This window comes from Periplaneta americana, chromosome 16 (genome assembly GCF_040183065.1).
Source record: "Periplaneta americana isolate PAMFEO1 chromosome 16, P.americana_PAMFEO1_priV1, whole genome shotgun sequence".
Taxonomy (NCBI): domain Eukaryota; kingdom Metazoa; phylum Arthropoda; class Insecta; order Blattodea; family Blattidae; genus Periplaneta; species Periplaneta americana.
The window spans coordinates 75,776,652-75,795,476 of record NC_091132.1 but is presented as its reverse complement, the minus strand read 5'-3'; the positions used below and the strand labels follow the sequence as shown (position 1 = coordinate 75,795,476).

Genomic DNA, 18,825 nt, shown 5'->3' with positions numbered 1-18,825 from the left:
ACGCAGCTTCATTTTTTACTCTGTCCATTTACATGCTCCATTCTTCTCCATATCCACATTTCAAATGCTTCTAGTCGCTTCTCTTCACTTCATCGTAATGTCCATGTTTCTGCCCCATACAATGTCACATGCCACACAAAGTATTGCACTAGTCTCTCCGTATTTTTGGGGGGGGGGGGGAGTTATTTTACGACGCTGTATCAACATGCCAGATTATTTAGCATTTGAATGAAACGAAGGTGATAATGCTGGTGTAATGAGTCCGTGGTCCAGCACCGATAGTTATCTAGCATTTGCTCATATTGGGTTGAGGGGAAACCCTGGCAAAAACCTCAACCACGTAACTTGCGCCGACTGAGATTCGAACTCGGGCCACCTGGTTTTGCGGTCAGACGCACTAACCATTACTCCACAGATATGGACCCTTAGTTGTTTCTCCAGAAGATGCTTTTTTTTTTCTCCTAAAAGCTTCCTTTGCCATTGCTTTTCCTTTTGACTTTCCGGCAGCAGCTCATGTTACTACTTTCAGTACACCCCAAGTATAATAATAATCATCATCATCATCATCATCATCTGCATTACGGTATGGACCATAAGATCCGTTCCACTCCAGTCAAATCAAAACTGGTCCCACCATTGGAGACTTTGAGTAAGATAATGTCCCCTAAAGAGGTTACCAACCTCTTGTAGGGTAAGATCATGATGAGGTTGCCATCTCAGAGCATTATATTATAATCATTACTCCCTGTGTACTAGCCCCATCAGGAGGGTTGCCTCTTCCGCCAGTTTCGCCATGTTGATGGTCTACTTCTCTGCCGATTCTGCCATTGAGGTCTTCGCCGTAATCCTGGCAAGGAGCCCTTACAAGGTACTATCAGCCGGAGCCAGCTGAACCAAGGTTTTTTTACAAGATGTTACTCCTTCCCCTCCTCCTTTTTCATCCGGGCTTGGGACCGGCAATGGCGGAGTTAATAATAATAATAATAATAATAATAATAATAATAATAATAATAACCAATATAACAATAAAGTAAAATGTACTGGTACTTTTATTGTTTATTGCACACTTGCATGCTGATCCAGAGTTTGGGCTTGGGTTTGATTCCTGCTTAGCCCGATTCCAGATTTATTTCCAGATTTTCTCAATCCAACAGTAAAGCAAATGTCAGGTAATCCATGGTGCATTCTCAGCTCCATCTCACCTCATCTCTCCAAAAAAAAAAAAAAAAAAAAAAAAGTAGGCTATAACTCTTTACTTAAAACGCACGTTCTAAAGCTTCAGTTGTGATTTAAGAACTATGGAATACAATAAATGAAATGGAAGAAAAAAAATGATACACGTCCATGAAATATCAGAGCTAGAAAATGAGAAAAATTTAAAGACAAACTAGTACTTAATATAGTTGAAAAATTTATAACTTTAAAACTCGCATATTTTTATCATTATAATTTAGATGTTAGTATCTTTTTAATTCCATGGTTTTATGAAATGTAATAATGGAACTCCTGTTTTTAATCTAATCGTTTCCTGTTTAGTCTAGAAAATAATTATTCTTTTGTAATTATAAAATATTTTGTTTTCTTTTCTTTTAGTTACATAAGCTTGTGAAAGATAATCGTGATCATCTGAAGGATGAGAGTTTAGGAACTGCCCGCTCAGCTGCAATATTCATCAAACTACTTAATGTTGCAAGAGAATCAAGGATGGAAGATATTTACAAAGTCCTAAAGAGCTCAAAGAACAAGGACATATTGTACGTACTCATTATTATTAAAGTGAAGGGTACCGGGAAAGAACGAACTTTGTCCACTTTAGCAAATTGTTCAGCAGAGTCTGTCTTTAGCATATTCTATCCTAGTGTGCCAAATCTAAAATCTGCCATAGAACCTACATCATTCATATTATCACAGTGTTTCATGTGTAAGATTAAACTACATGGAATCAGATTCCACATAATATGAATAACTCATTTTTGGAAAAAAGTGAACAAAGCTCTTTCTCTCTCTGTAGGCCTATCTTTAAAATATCACATACATTACCGGTACAGTACTTAATTAGTTGCCCTTCTAGTGCAACAAAATTATTGGAATCTTGCTTCTATTCATTTTAGTAATGGTTACCCTTAAGCATTCACACAGAGTGAGTCATAAAGTTATACAGACATTTAACAAAGTTTAATTTCTGATGTCAGTTTGTGTAATAGTGCTAATACGAATAAATAATTCATTCATTCATAGTGTTCTGCCCAAGGACAGGTCTTTCACTGCAAACCAAGCTTTCTCCAATCTTTCCTATTTTCTACTTTCCTCTTTGTCTCCGCATATGATCCATGTATCTTAATGTCGTCTATCATCTGATATCTTCTTCTGCCCCGAACACTTCTCCTATTCACATTCTTTCCAGTGCATTCTTTAGTAGACAGTTTCTTCTAACCAATCAATTTCTTGTTCTCTTCCTGATCAGTTTCAGCATAGTTCTTTCTTCACCCACTCTTTCCAACAATAATACAATTATTTCCTATTTCCATTGTAAATCAGTCTTGTAGCTTTTGATCTTATAAGCACTTCGTCAAACCCTCGATCTCCTCTGGATCTGCGATTCACATACATGCAGTCAGATTTTGTTTAAGAATGAAATTATATATTTAATATCTTTTATACAGAACGTGTGGTGCACTTCAAACCTACTGGACGAGATCAGATGGAGAACTTTATTTATTTTGTTGATTTTGATGGGCCAAAGTTACTGAATATGTGTAAATACAAATGATTTAATGTACCAGAATCAAAATATAGGATGGAAATAAGAATGAAATGTACATTTTTGAGGTTGCAGCTATGTGACCTGGTGGGTGCCACACAAACCGTTGCAGCTCATGAGGCTGCTAGGAAGTTCCTTCATCTCGACTCCGAAACAGACGTTGATGTGAATGAACGCTACTTTTGGGCACTTTCGCTTGGTTCTCATCCACAACAGCAAGTTATAAAAGGTTAGAAACAATGCATAATTGTACTATATATTGCTAACAGAGGAAGTAAATCTTCCAACATAATTTTTAATATGTATTGTGTGTTCTGGTAGCTTTGACATTTAATAGCTAAGTTTACTACGTACCGTAACGTTAAGATTTATAAGTTTAATTAATGGTTTTAGGACTTCGTTTGCCTGTAGGCTAATTCTTAATTTTCTCAATATACAATGTACAGAAAAATCACTGTGATGCTGTAAAGAAAATTTGTTTGGAGATTTTCATGAAAATCAGGTTCACAAAACCCCTGATTACTGAAAAGTATTAAAGTATTTTGCATTTATTTTCAGATGTACTAAAATTGACCTACAAAGATTTTCCCGAGAAACTGTCGGAAACTCTAGTGCTTACAGTAGGAGCTCTTACTAACAGATTCATGAAACTACCAGGAAACAGTCAAAACAAGGTTAGATTACAAATTTATGTTTGTTATCTTGTAAGTTAATTTTTTCTCATTGGTTGAAACTGTACATAACTTTGGTTTTTCATAATGGACATACAAATCCTCATGATAGAGCAATAAAATTGTGAAAATAATATATTCAGTTCATTAAAATAAATATGTAATAGGCCTACAACATTCCAATTGACTTGCTCGATTTTCATCATCAGCATGTTGAGTAAAAGGCCTAATGACCTGTTGCGATTTTCCGTTTTTCTGTGGGCTTCAACCTAACGAAACATCATTACAGACATTATTTTAAGTATGAAATTTAAAATAAAATGAAAATGTAAAGGAATTCTAGTACTACATAGGTTGCTGATTGAGCAGAAGTGAACCTGCAATATAACAAGTTTAACATTGTCATTGTTCAAATACAAATTCGTAAAGAACAAGAGAGAAAGATGAAAATGTTAAAATAAATGTTGGTTTGTATCGAGTACTCTTCAGAACAGAGCATTCATGCAGATGTTGGCGTTCATTACATAACACTAATTTCAAAGAAACATAAAATATAAACCTTCAGTTTTGATAATGAAAAATACAACAAGTGTTAAGTTACGAAACATTGGGCATAAATGGAAGTATGTTCAAAGAAACCACTGAACTGAAATAACTCTATACCCGGTACTATATAAAGCTGAATATTTTTGTCAAATGATATTATGTATGATAACATTTTTTCTTTTTTGTTAATATTATTCCTGAAAATTTGGTTTGAATGTGATTCACTATAAATCAATGTGTTTGCATCTGATTTAAGTGAATATGTATTTGTAACCAGATAATTGGAGAGGTGAAAACATCACTAGTGAATGGACTGTCCACCTGCTCAAATGAGGAGTGCAAGCAGAAATACCTGCGTGCCTTAAATAATTTGGGCTTGTCAGACACTATACCTGTGCTACTACAGCATGCCTTGAATGGAACAAAGAAGACAAGTGTTACTGCGATGAAGGCCTTGCGGTCACTGCCTCCTGAGAGCTGGGATGACACTGTGAAGAAGGCAGCTATCCGAATCTACTATCAACTGGGAAAGAGATTCGACTCAAGCGCTAGAACACTTGCTGCAGATATTCTTCTTGAGTCTGATCCAAGCCGGGAAGTTCTTAAGGGCTTACTTCTTTCTTTAGCTGTAAAGTCAGATTCAGCTTATGAGGTAAGGGAATAAATATTTGTAATTGATTAACTAGCGGACTTACTCGTGTTAATTATGTAAGTCTGTGCGGCTTACAGTTGTTTCGGTGCTTCATCACACCATCCTCAGGATGAGTAAGTCCGCTAGTTAATCTATTACTTATATTCAAGTGTTAAAAGTAATGTACGCAAGATTCAAAATGGAATAAACATTTTTTTTAGAAATGGGAATAACTTTTAATACTGGTATTTATAATGTAAGTGTTGTGTCGTATTGCTTCTCTGACACCAAATTGTTGTGACGTCGCACTTCTGAACACCAATTTTTGTTGTATTTGTTTCTTATTGCACACAAGTTAAGTTTTACTTTACACTTAATGTCGATGACTTGGAGTATGGATGGCTACTTATCAAACTTATCAGGATTTCTGACACAATCATTATAATATTTTATAATGTAAAAAGAATTATTGTACTTTGTTTCCAACTTTCTTTACACTTTACTTGTTTAGTTAATTTCACTTGTCATACCAGTAATTAATTTATCTAATATCGCTTGTTTTACTTCTTATGCTAATTTTAATCAGGATATATAGGAAATCTACTTGGTTCCTTATTCAGATTCAAGATTAAATTAATTAAAAACAAAACTATAAGTTACTTGATTTATTTAATTTACAATTTACTTACATAAAAATAGATATCTTCATTGTTATGTTTGCCATCTGATGCCATAATTTTTTCCGAACTTTCTTGAAATATCTTCAGCAATCCATGTTTGTCAAAAAACTAATAATAGTCCAATAATAATGATCCTCGCGAACTTGAAGCAACAGGTTTTGTATTCTCAACAACTGCATTTCACCTTCAGTCGGTAAAATACCCTTAAGACGTTAATGTCTTAAGAAAATCTACAGAATCATCATAATGAACACAGAATACAAATTACCACATCGGATTATCTTTAACAGCAATAACGTTATAAGAGAAAACAATGGAATTCTGCTCAGAAAATAGTTCTGTTAACATTCCATCATCGAAAGCCAACTAGAATTTGAAACACGACCATACGTGTCCAATTTACTTTGATGTGGCGTGAATGACTACACTTATTGAAGACTGTGATTCTTATCCATGTGCGTGTCAAGTCTTCTGACGTTTAACCAGAGTTCATATATATGTCAGCGAATTCCCTTCTGGTCAGACAATACATTCTTTACAACTTATTAACTTCCTTCTCGAGGCTTTTATAACGCATTACAATATTTCTAAAATACTTCCTAAGATAACCATAGATCACAGACCAATAGAGAAAGTGCTACAGGGTAGTTATACCCTGGGTCACAACATAAGAAATGTACCAGCGTTTGTGCAGAAATTAGTGCTAGATGAAGGACATGAGTATAAAAAAACCATGAACTTAGAGTATGAATGGACAACAATAGTGTCATATTTTTATAAACCAAGAGTACTGTTAAAAAAAATAATACTAGTAATAGTAAGGAAAAAACCTTCACTTCTGCTTAGAATTGAACAAAGAAAATACTGTAATCTACGAGTTTAATAATTTCATCTCTGTTTAGCAATGTTCATTTTTCTTTATTTTCTTTTATTTAGCAAGTTTTACAATGTTTGTAACATCTTTCTGCGCCCAGTTAATACTGTATTCTGCAGTGCTTCTCCATCCTTGTTATTCCAATCTTCATCCTTCAGTGCTTTCTCCCGCATACCATATGAAATGCCATCCATCCATATATTTATGTCTTCACCTTTTTCTTCTATCAAGTGGAACCCATTCTAGTATTTTCATATTCCTTTAAATAATGTGCAATATATAAATTAAAATACAGGAGAAACTCCAAATTAAAGTATAAAGAAATGAGGAAATATGTTATTCAGTTTAATGTACGGACAATATTACTGCTACATTTTAATACTGATAATATTTTACAGATACGACAGTATGTGTTTCAAAGAATTCATCAGATTAGTGATAAGGATCCAGACTTCAGAGTCCAAATAAAATCTATTATTTTAGAGGAACATGATCGACTCAATAACTACAACGTGATGGCACAGAGAGGTCTTTCCACTGCTTTTACACGGTCATTCTTTTCGAGTCCTAGTGGAAATGGAAGTCTGGTCACTGTACAAGAAATGGCTGGAGGTCTTCTCAAGAGAGGACTTGTAGATGTGGTGCTGGATACGGATGGTATTTCACAACAAATCTTCACCGTGAGTAGTTATCCAAATGAAAACAATTGAAATTACCAAGCTTCCAACATAATGAGATAGATGAACACTAATGTACTGGTATTGATTAGCGGGTCCATATGATATAGCCAGGAGGATTGTCAGACAACTCCACTGACCATATCCCCTCTTCACCACTTAGGGGAAGCTTATGCATGCCATGACAAGTCAACATGCTGAAATGGCATTTCCTCCATTTTTGATGGAACAGTTATACCGCTGTGACTTGGTCCCCAGAGCCTCGTTTGTTAAAAACAGGTTGCACCACGGGAAGGTGAGGATGGGATTTGAGTAGGAGAGGTTATGGAATGCACTTCACTACTCCTTGCAACCCACATTCGTAATATTCTTGTACAAGTCCAATATGAGTTTGCAGAGTTAAAAGCTTTTCCTGTCATAAATATAAATATATTAAACATTGTTGAAAATTAAAAGTTAAATTGACATCAAATTCCTCATAACTTTGCTAATTTTTATGCAGTCTTTGAAATTCGGCTCTTGTCTCTTTAGAGGTGAAATAAGATTTGAGATTTTCTTTTACGTAAGCATTCACTTGCTGGAATAAAAGCTCAATAATTTAAATATAGTTGTTTTGAGTATTACCTTTTATATTTGAAAAATAATCAGGTCTACCTTATTATGTAGGTGCAGAGGATAAGGAACCCTACTCATTGGAGCCATTATAAATGACTAAACCCAGCCACAATTGTGGCTTGAGTGCGCTGGTTTTGCATCCAGGCGGCTCAGGTTCGATCCCTGGCCAGGTAGTTTGTGGTGGACAAAGCAGATGTTGCAGATGGTTTTCTCTAAGTACTCCCATCTCTCTCTCTTATCATTCATCAACACATTTCACTTATCCTCATTTCATCTATCATCTCGAGAGTTAAAAAAAATAGGCTAGGGTGAAGTCTTAGGGGTAATATGGGTTTTCAATTCTGATAAGACTTGGGGTTCCAGGCATAGGGCTTATTAGGCTACTCATTCGAGGATGGGACCTGGCTGTCAGGACTGAGGCAGGATGGCCCATCTGTTAACATTGGATTCGCGAATACTACCAAGGTCGTCTGTCGGACTGAACAATCATCGTATATATAGGACACACAATGGACTAAAATAGATCGAAGTGCATGGATCTGCTCTTGATTGAGCCTTGGAAAAATCAAGCCAAGCCAAATAACTAAACTTATTTGATTGACATCCAGTAAGGTTCTTTCCTTCTCGCCTCACCTGCAAGGGAATTAAATTAATATCATTTTGCGTAATGTCATTAGTGTAATGATCTCCACATATGCAACCCAATATTGGCACCAAAGACATCCAATATTATTATTAATTCACACAGTTTAATCTATTTCATGACTTAATATTTAGGTTTTACGAGTTAATTTATAAGAGAACTTTATATATTCCTTGTGTTTCCCTACATAGCATAAGTAACTCATTTAGTATGCTTACAAATACTAGCAGTTCAATGGAAATAGGTTTATTGCATCTAATCTTTCTGTAGAATATCAAATAGGTTTTATGTTTCACACGTAAAATAAATAATGTAGGAAGATAATATATATTTTCTCATTATACAGAGTGGAAGTGAAATAGTCCTGCAGATTGAAAGGGACGATAGGCTACACTTGAATGAATAGAAAACCTATATTACGTTTTGTGATTAATTGTACAGTTAATTAGAAAATTAAGTTGGAAGTTCCAACAGTCTGGCAACCTCGCCAATAAGTCTTCTTCCATATCATAATACAGATGTAAGAGGTCAACGAACTCGGCATATATGAACTGCCTTGTGCCTCCTCCTCTAGCTACAACGTTGCAATGTAGTGGTTTGAAATTAGTGAGTTTTTAAATTAAATTTACAATATGGACAAGAACCACGATCCAACTCGCAATAGTTGCCGAATAAGAGAGTGTTAAACAATTCAGAAAAAAACATTTTTTTCTGAGAAAACAATGAACTTTCCACCAATATGGTATTACATTTTTTGTTGATACAACATGAGGTATTCGCTCTAAAAATCTGCAGGGTTATTTCACTTCCATCCTTCATGTATTACGCGTTTCAGAACACTTAATTTATCATTTTATCAATAATATTCTTGTTTGCAGTTCATTTTCTTAAACTATCATTCAAAAGATATACAAAAATAAATTCACTAAGTGTGTATCTACATAAAATGTTAAATTTTTCTTTTCCTCGTTACTCATTAAGGCAAATTATTTGTAATTTCACAAGTAAGAAATTTGATTTAATTTATAAATTATACGACTTAAATAGATGTAATTAATTATGCCCAAATTCAAATAGAATAGCTTCTCATATACGTAATCACTTCTAATATTACTTCACTATTCACTAAAATAGGCTAGTATATCAAAAGGAATTTGCATTTGTAATGAAATTATAATTTTATCTGTTGATTCTATTTTACAACCGTTGAAGGATTGGCTGTTTACCAGGTGAGTGACCATGGTCTTCACAAATGTTACAACCGATTGTCTATCTTACAGAGGAAGGTCGACTCTGCCATGTTGGCACACATTTAAATTTATATTTTTGCTATTTTTCTCTTTTTTCTAAGCAATTATATTTTTTTTGAAGCAAATATTTTATGACATACAATCTGTGCCATTCAATTTGTCACTTTATCTTATGAAAGCAGAAATTTCAAGAAAATCATTACAGTCGAAGAGTCCACTGCAAAAAGGGGGAATGTCGTAAATTAGTGAAAAATGAGCTGAAGGTTCAGTACTACAGATAAAAGGGAGTAGAATATAATTCACTTTGTTCCACTTCAAGAAAGATGGTGGTTCCAGATCTACATCGTACTGAAGAATTGATATACCACACAAAGAGTGGGAATGTCAAAGTTTAAATTGCATTTCCTGCCAAATGCAATACATTCGACATTCCTCCTTTTTGCAGTGGACTCTTCAGATGATTTCGAGTAAATTGCCATTCTGTTAAATTTTTAAAATATAAATTAGTTTTTTTGTAAGCTGTACATATTCTACACATTTATCATTGCCGGACAAATACTGTTTCCTTAGAAATTGAATGTAATATTAAACTATTTAATAAAAAACTATGTACATTAGGTACTTAAAAAAATAAAAAACTAAATTTAAAACTACAAACCTCATCCAGATATCACATACTCTTTAATTTATTCAACAATATCCTATTTAAGTTTTATAAAGTAAACAACTGTATAGTACAATATACATTTATTACTAAACTGCAGTTGTCAATGAAATTTTTCCTTGGAAGTGGATGGTTCCGAAACATAGTGCTTACATTTCAGGAAACCACTCTAAAAATAATTCTGCACTTCTTCCTTTAGAAGCCATGAAAATTAATTTGCCGTAAAACTACAAAGGACATTTTCACTTTTATACAGATGAATCAAGAAACTCTAATAATGGGACATCAGGAGTAGGAGGTTACATTTCAAAATATCAAGACAGTTACTTCATACCATGTTCAACTTCCTCCAGTCTTGATACTGAACTTTTGGCTATTGACGCTGCTCTTCATTGTTTTTCCCAAATTTCTAATGAATCTATCTAGCCTACATATTTACTCATTCCATGAGGGCTATATTTAATATAATCAAATGCGCACCAATTCTGTATGTGCATAGAAATAGTCCTACACAAAAGCAACAGAGTAAACTCAAGAATCTTCAAAAGAAAACAATATTTCAATGGATAATAGTTAGCCACTGTGGTATAAACTAAATGGCCTCAAAATATACAATTTACCAAGACATATTCAAATATTTTTAACAAGAGTCAGAACAGGTCATATTGTTACACAATTATATCTACACCTACTTGACCTTTCTGGTAGTTTTGTCTATAGTGTAACAATCGTGAAGATTTGGAATATATTCTTTTATACTGCACACATCCATACATACTAACAGCAGCAAATTAACGTCAATATCAGCCACACAAGACTCAACTCTGCCTTTTTTCTTTTTTTTTCTTCTTCTTCTTCTTCTTCTTTTTTTTTTTTACAGTCATTAAGGCATATAATATAATTTGAGTGTACAATATATTTAAATATTACTCAGATTTCTTACTGCGATAAAATTTAAAAATGTGTGATTTAGAAGACAGATAACTCAATTTTATTTACTTACATATTAATAACTCTAGTTAATACTAGAAAGGTCACAGGCTGGAACAGCTAGGTAAGCTCTGAATAAGAATTTCTGTGAATATTCAGATACATAAAAATGTCTGCCCTGCTATTGTTTTACTGTTGATGCATAATCTATTAGTGATTAGTATTAGCTTCATACATTTAATAAACAGTTAGCAAAATGTTTCCAACTTAAAAAGCACTTTCCATATTTGTAGAATATGGTTGCAAATGTAGGTTATACTGTGAAGATTATAAAAGTTTGATTTATAAACTTACCTGGCATTTACAGCTTTATCTGTTTGCTGGAGGTCTGAGTTCTTTCATCTCTTCTGACGAGGAACCAATTGACCCTGAAGAACCAGAGGAATCTGCTACTGCTGGCATGGAAGTGACAGCACTAGGTGTTCAAATCCGACCTTTTGTCTTTTTCAATGGTCAGGGTGAGCTCATGGGACACGTCTGGTCAGGAACTGGATCAGAAAAAACACCTGCCTTCCAAGTAAGGATACATGAACTTCGAAAATCTTCAAAGACACTATTTAACATAAATAAAATTGAACATGTTACATGAGAATTAACATGATTATTCTTTATTTCAGACACTTGCACTACTACAGGACCACCTGCAGTATCTGCCATTACAGACTGGCTTCATTGCAGAACTGAATCTTATGGGAGTTGTGTCGTTTGATCTCTCCGGACAGATACAACTCAGCTTATGGAACAGAAATGCACATTCACTTGTCGAGAAAAAGTGAGTTAATTTTATTATAATGCACCTTTACTTTTTAACTTTGCTCTAGAGTATGCCATTAGGAAAGTCCAGGATAACAGAGAGGGTTTGGAATTGAACGGATTACATCAGCTGCTTGTCTACGCGGATGACGTGAATATGCTAGGAGAAAATCCACAAACGATTAGGAAAAACACGGGAATTTTACTGGAAGCAAGTAAAGAGATAGGTTTGGAAGTAAATCCCGAAAAGACAAAGTATATGATTGTCTCGTGACCAGAATATTGTACGAAATGGAAATATAAAAATTGGAAATTTATCTTTTGAAGAGGTGGAGAAGTTCAAATATCTGGGAGCAACAGTAACAAATATAAATGATACTCGGGAGGAAATTAAACACAGAATAAATATGGGAAATGCCTGTTATTATTCGGTTGAGAAACTTTTATCATCCAGTCTGCTGTCGAAAAATCTGAAAGTTAGAATTTATAAAGCAGTTATATTACTGGTTGTTCTGTATGGTTGTGAAACTTGGACTCTCACTTTAAGAGAGGAACAGAGATTAAGGATGTTTGAGAATAAGGTGCTTAGGAAAATATTTGGGGCTAAGAGGGATGAAGTTACAGGAGAATGGAGAAAGTTACACAACACAGAACTGCACACATTGTACTCTTCACCTGACATAATTAGGAACATTAAATCCAGACGTTTGAGATGGGCAGGGCATGTAGCACGTATGGGCAAATCCAGAAATGCATATAGAGTGTTAGTTGGGAGGCTGGAGGGAAAAAGACCTTTGGGGAGGCCCAAAACGTAGATGGGAAGATAATATTAAAATGGATTTGAAGGATCTGGGATATGATGATAGGGAATGGATTAATCTTGCTCAGGATAGGGACCAATGGCGGGCTTATGTGAGGGCGGCAATGAACCTCCAGGTTCTTTAAAAGCCAGTACGTAAGTAAGTATAATGCACAACTGTCCGCTCATGCAAACACACAAAGCAGTAAATTATTTCTTTTTTGTCTTCAAAACAAAATTAATTCTACATAAAATTGTCACATTTCAATTCAATATCCAATACTGAATTATCAAGTATTTATGTCGTATAGCTTTCTTGCTGTAAGGTTTTACGAAAATTTTAGACCTGTACACAGAGCAAAGGCTCTGTTCAAACATTACCCCAAAATAAACAATCCCTGGAATATAAATTATTTGCCTTTTAATAAATTACATTCATATAACATTTCATAATTCTCTTTTGATACATCCAAAATTCACACACCTACTAGTTTGAAACAGATAGTGATAGGAATTTACAACATTTGTGACACTACACCAACACAACTGTACAGTGATTTGTAGAAAGTAAAGCACTCTAGTGCAGGGAGTAGGTGTTACTCAAGTTAATAAAAAAATCTTTGTAGAGAAGTGAGATAATGTGGTACATTTAAACAAGCATTCAGTAATGAATCAATGAGTAACTTAGTTCTGCAAATGGTACAAATGCTTCAAAGAAGTCTGAGTATCAATAGAAGATAACCAAAGTTCAAGACGATCTTCCATGTCACAATATGATTAAATGATTGGAAAAGTTTCTGAAATCATTCCTGCTGATTGGTATCTGACACTGTGGGAAGTAGCCAAAGAGCATGGCATCTCAAAGATGTTGTGTCATGAGATTTTAACAAAAAAACCTGTAAATATACTGTCACAGCAAAACTGTGCTATGCATCTTCTGGATGAGCAGAAAGAGAACCATGTTCTCAGTTAAGAAATGCAGATCCCTATTTGAACTTTATAAAGGAAATTGTTATGGATGTTCTACTTCATCTTCTATCTGTGGTGCAACAGCCACCGTCATGCCTCGGGTGGTAACGTGTTTGCCTGCCAATCTGGAGTTGCGCTCGGGCATGGGTTCATTCCTGCTTGGGCTGATTACCTGGTTGGGTTTTTCAGAGGTTTTCACCAATAGTAAGGCGAATGTCAGATAATCTATGGCGAATCTTTGGTCTCCTTTTGATATCATCAATTCAATCGATGTTAAATAAGCTAGTGGTTGATAAGCGTCGTTAAATAACCAAGTAGAAAAAAAAAATTTAGGCCGACCAGCCTCATTCCTCATGCTTCAGCAAAGGTAAACTATCATCCAAACCAGTATGGGGAGTGAAGTGTGGTCAGTAAGATGATCCTTTCAGCCTTTATATTATAGCTGACTCTCAAAACAAGATTTTACTGTAGTTCTAAAAGTTCATCGCGATGCTGGGTGGGCACTGGTCCTAAATACTAGCCGAAATTTCATGAGAAAATATTTTACCTGATGAAACAGTGTTCACATATGACAATGGAACAGAAGCACAGTCTTCAGTGAGTTTCAAAGATATCCATCAGACGCAAAAATACGAGTCAGTACAATGTAAAAATCGTTTTGAATATACTCTTTAACATTGAAGTTGTTCTCCATGAATTTCTTTCCTCAGGTTCAGACAGTCAGCAGACATTATTTTTCAGGAATAATGAAATGTCTGCAAGAGCAGTGAGAAGAAAAAAGTTTGACTCATAAAGGAGAATAAGTAGATACTACACCACGACAATGCTCTTTTACATGGGAAATGTTAATTCTTATTTTTTCACAACCTCTGACTTTACACCTGCAGACTTCTTCCTGTTTCCAAGGCTGAAAAAATGTTGCAAGGCCAACATTTTCGGACAGTAAAGAGAGATCCAGGAAAATTTTCTGGAAGATCTGTGTATTTGCTCCAGCAAGAAGAGTTAAACAATGTTTTGAAAATTCAAAGAAATGCTGGGATTATGGTATTACAGGAGAGAATACTTTGAATGTGACAAGAGTGAATAAGTTGTAAGTCCATTTAAATGTAAAGGAAAACTTTCTGGAACTTTATGGACAGACCTCGTACAGTGAACATGAGATTCTTGAAATAATGCAGACATCATTTACTGCACTCAAAATACAGTGTTCAAATATGAAATAACTTATTTCAGTCAAATTAAAATTTTTTCAAACAATTTTACAGATATTTATAAACATCTACCCAGAAATGTTTCATGTCGATAGACAAGCATGACAAAATTATAAAATGCTTCGCTCATAATGTCGTTAATACTGAGTTCTTGATAATGAAGTTATTAACTTTCTTTCTCTCCAATATTTCTCACATAAAGTGGATTTAGAGGAAAAGGCTGGACATCACTGAAAATGATTCATAATGTAAACACATGTAAAAGATAACAAAAAAAAAAAAAAAACTATATCAAGAACAAACTTAATTGATATTGAAAATAAATTTGTCATAAAGCATATTTGGTGAAGACACTTAAAATAACACGAGATATATGTACACTTCTGTTTTTATTGCAGTGCTGGTGTGACTGTGCAGGGCATCATGAGGGTGGATTCATCATTTGTAAGGAGTCAGGTGGAATTTAATATTGCAACAGAAGCAAAGCTAAATTTGGTTTCAAATATTGACTTCTACAGTAATGTAGCTCTCTGTCTTCAACTACGATCTCCAGATTCAGTAGTTAAGTAAGTATGAGAGTAATGAATCTGATATAATACACATTTTTATATTACTAGTATTTATTATCATGAATTAACTTCGAATTGGACATATTTTATTGTTATATCATACCGTCGCCTGAATGCAAGAACTAGGTAACTTGATTTTTCATATTTTGTGACATTGCCTATTTACTTATTTATTGCACTAAGGAAAAGTCTCATTTTCTTGTACCTATTTGTTATATTGGAAAATAGATGTATCGTTCAATTAGTTACCTAGTTCTTGCATTACATTTTGTGCGATTTTTGCTATGCTATAAAAAAAGGTAACTAAAAAACGCAAATTTCGAGTTACCTAGTTCTTGCATTCACGTGACGATATATTTTCTATTAATTGAGGACAGTTTTTGCAAAACTTGCAAATTGAAAAAACTAAATTTTACAGGCGAGACAAAACACTGTAATAAGCAAGTTTTGCTGTAACTCTTACTTAAACAGAGAGCAAGTTTGAAAAACGATCACACTTTGACACACTGCAATGAAGAGAAATAACCCAATTGTACTAAGACGCCTTGAACATCATGTAGAGGCCTGTCTTATGTTAACGAATCCATCAAAATCTCAATTTTGAAAATTTTGCAGTTAGCAAGTTTTGCAAAAACGGTCCTCAATTGTAAAGTCATCTCAGCTTCATTTTACACTTTGTTTGCAAGAACTTTCATGCAAGAATAACTGTTAATAATGTACAATGTGTCAATCTCACAATTCCATTATAAGCGAATTACGCCACTTAGACATTTTGTCTTACTGTTATGCAGACATAACATCTACAAGGTGGAACGGATTCCTGGAAGCAAGCACAGGCTACGCAAGGCCAAATACAAAGCAATGAAAGTTCCTGGAAGAACGTATGCACTCAACAGAAAGAACAATGAAATGTGCAATGTTATATTCAAGGAATGAGTTGGTGTGAAGGCTAAGAAAGACAAAACTTGATATTGAATTGTGACTTAGAACAGTGATTGGAAAGTGAAGAATAAGTACATTAAAATGTATCTGTGGACTTGTGATCAAATCTTTCTCCTGCCAGTAATTTATCTAATTGTATTTTTTTGTATATAACTAATGTTCTGACATACATTCCTTATTTAAAACTGTACCTTCATTATTTATTTCAAAATCATAACAGAAAAAGAGAGTTTCATAGGAATGAGTGTATGATTGCCCTTAACTGTCCTCTACACAATTGCTTGGAAAGTTTGTGACACCTCACAAATATTTGCACCAATCTTGAAAGTGTATTAACACCTAAGAAACATGTCTCTGAGTGAAATATTTGCATTAGTATTTTTGACATTCAAGGAAAATAAAAGACGTGGATACGTACATTTTTATAACTTGATCCTAAATATACTGGTACCGAAAATATTCTAAAAGAATTAAAATTAAATGATTGAGACTGGTTCAGTGATTTTGAAGCATGGAACAGAATTTAAGTCGACTGATGACAGTGTTAGTACATTCCACATTTTAAATGCTTCATTAATAAAGATAAATTAATGACCCACACGCACTATAAGCTGTAAGCTACTCTAACTCAGGAACTATTATTAAACATCTGCCTGCAAACACTGACAGACCTGCATGCTTGTAAGTACTAAGTACAATAGCATATGTTTTCTAACCAAACTGGAATATAGAAAAATGCTAGTCTTTCTTTAAAAATAGCTTTAAACATACACTTTTAAACAGTTTTTATACATTTGTATATGTGTTTGCGGCATTTATGGGTATGGAATAGGCCTAAAAAGGCAAGTGCTTCCCATTTACACATAATGTATATCGAAAAAGTTGTTTTGACACGGGCTAAAATTTCAACTTGACACTCTGTTTTGTTTCTTACAAAAGTAGCAACAATACCAGGTATTTTAATAATTTAGCATCATCCCATTTTGGTACACTTACAGTACATTAAGTATCTGAAGACAAAAAGGTCTGCATTATGTTAAAATAAGCATACACTCATGTTCTGCATTCGTATGTTTATATCAGTTATGTACTTCTGCACATATACAAGCAATATCATGTGTCAAATTACATTCATATGCATCAAAACAATTGATTGATTGTGCTCTGTTGTTTGAAGGTGAAAATGGAAATGCATTATGTTTCAATTCTACACCACTACAACTCGGCACAGAATACAATCCTGAAGTGAAATTACTTTCCAAACTCAGAAATCTCTCTAGGAATTCAGAAGAATCATAGTAATATTGACTATGACTTAAAAGTATTAGGATAGAAGCTACCAACGACATACCCATACTAACTTCATTATGGAAGTGCTGACTCATGTGTTACATGATAAACTCCATTAATAAATAATAACCACACTACTAGCAACATCTCTCGTACCTCTCAACTCTTCATACGTTTGAAGATTAAAAAATAAAATGCTAATAACAAACTACAAACAACGGAAGTATACTTTCATGCTGTAGGTCATACATGGGCAAAGGTGCCTCAATGGCTTTGGCAATGCTTATCGCTCTGTATGACATAAGCGTCTTACTCCCCTTTCCCCTCTACTCATAGCTCGTTGATGTGGGCAGAATATATATTCAGTTAACAGTGGCGGAATCATGGCTTATCAAAGTAGTGTGTACGAAATAAAAAGACTCTCATGTGGAACAGGAAAAGTTATTTTGCTGTTTAGAGGGAGAGAATATGTATTGTATGTTAAGCTCGAAAATCGTATCATCTTTGACCGCATAAATTACATGGCACATATTTTATGTATATGTTAAACGTAATTTATATTGTGTCGAAAAACTAATTTTTATACGATTTTATATGCAGAGTAATAAATTACTTTCATTTTAATAAAATGCCATCACAATATAACTGGCAAGCATTTGTTGTAAATAATTTCATTTATAAACACAGAAAAAAAAAATAATTTGAGTGGTGAAATGTAATGTACATACAGATGTTAAGAAAAAGATTATAATATTTTGAAATGTGTAGTAGGCCTATTCATAAAAACAAGAAAAAATTCTAATAAACATGGGTACTAGAATATTTTTGAAGAAACAAGGACTGCCAAATTCGTACTGTAACAACACCTAACATTAATTTATTTGAAGAAACAAGGCCTGTGAAATTGTATTTTAACACCACCATAATTATCTTCTAATGTCAGCATTTTATTTGTTTCCTATTGGAATAAGAACACTTCGTTTATTTAATTTGTTAGAGAAAGTTGTGAATTTATTACATTTTTTTTTTTTTTTACATTTATAGCAAATTACACATTTACGCGAATTTTACACATTGTGTAGAAATTAATTTTGCGCGCAACTTCCCACATCTGCCTAATACGCACTAATAAATGTTACACGACATAAAAACACGCTGGATTAAAAGGTATGAGAAATTAAATATTGTTTGTATGTACTATTTCCCAAGGAAATTTAAAAATATGAAATGTGCGTAGAAAACGAAATATGATTTTTTTTTAATTATTTTTAGGTCAAGAACGTGCAAATC

General features: G+C 33.9%; 1 protein-coding gene across 4 annotated transcripts in view; it reads left to right on the top strand.

Annotated features, from left to right (window-relative positions):
* Mtp (microsomal triacylglycerol transfer protein) overlaps positions 1-16,435 on the top strand; it is a 133,003-nt gene extending 116,568 nt beyond the window's left edge. For all 4 annotated transcript variants that reach the window (XM_069849621.1, XM_069849619.1, XM_069849620.1 and 1 more), the window contains 9 exons: positions 1,594-1,754; positions 2,830-2,990; positions 3,320-3,435; positions 4,256-4,630; positions 6,562-6,843; positions 11,310-11,519; positions 11,620-11,774; positions 15,133-15,300; positions 16,095-16,435. In XM_069849621.1, the coding sequence (XP_069705722.1) occupies positions 1,594-1,754; positions 2,830-2,990; positions 3,320-3,435; positions 4,256-4,630; positions 6,562-6,843; positions 11,310-11,519; positions 11,620-11,774; positions 15,133-15,300; positions 16,095-16,239 (1,773 nt within the window). In that variant the 3' untranslated portion in view covers positions 16,240-16,435. The remainder of the gene's footprint in view (positions 1-1,593; positions 1,755-2,829; positions 2,991-3,319; positions 3,436-4,255; positions 4,631-6,561; positions 6,844-11,309; positions 11,520-11,619; positions 11,775-15,132; positions 15,301-16,094) is intronic.
* Positions 16,436-18,825: the final 2,390 nt, after the last annotated feature.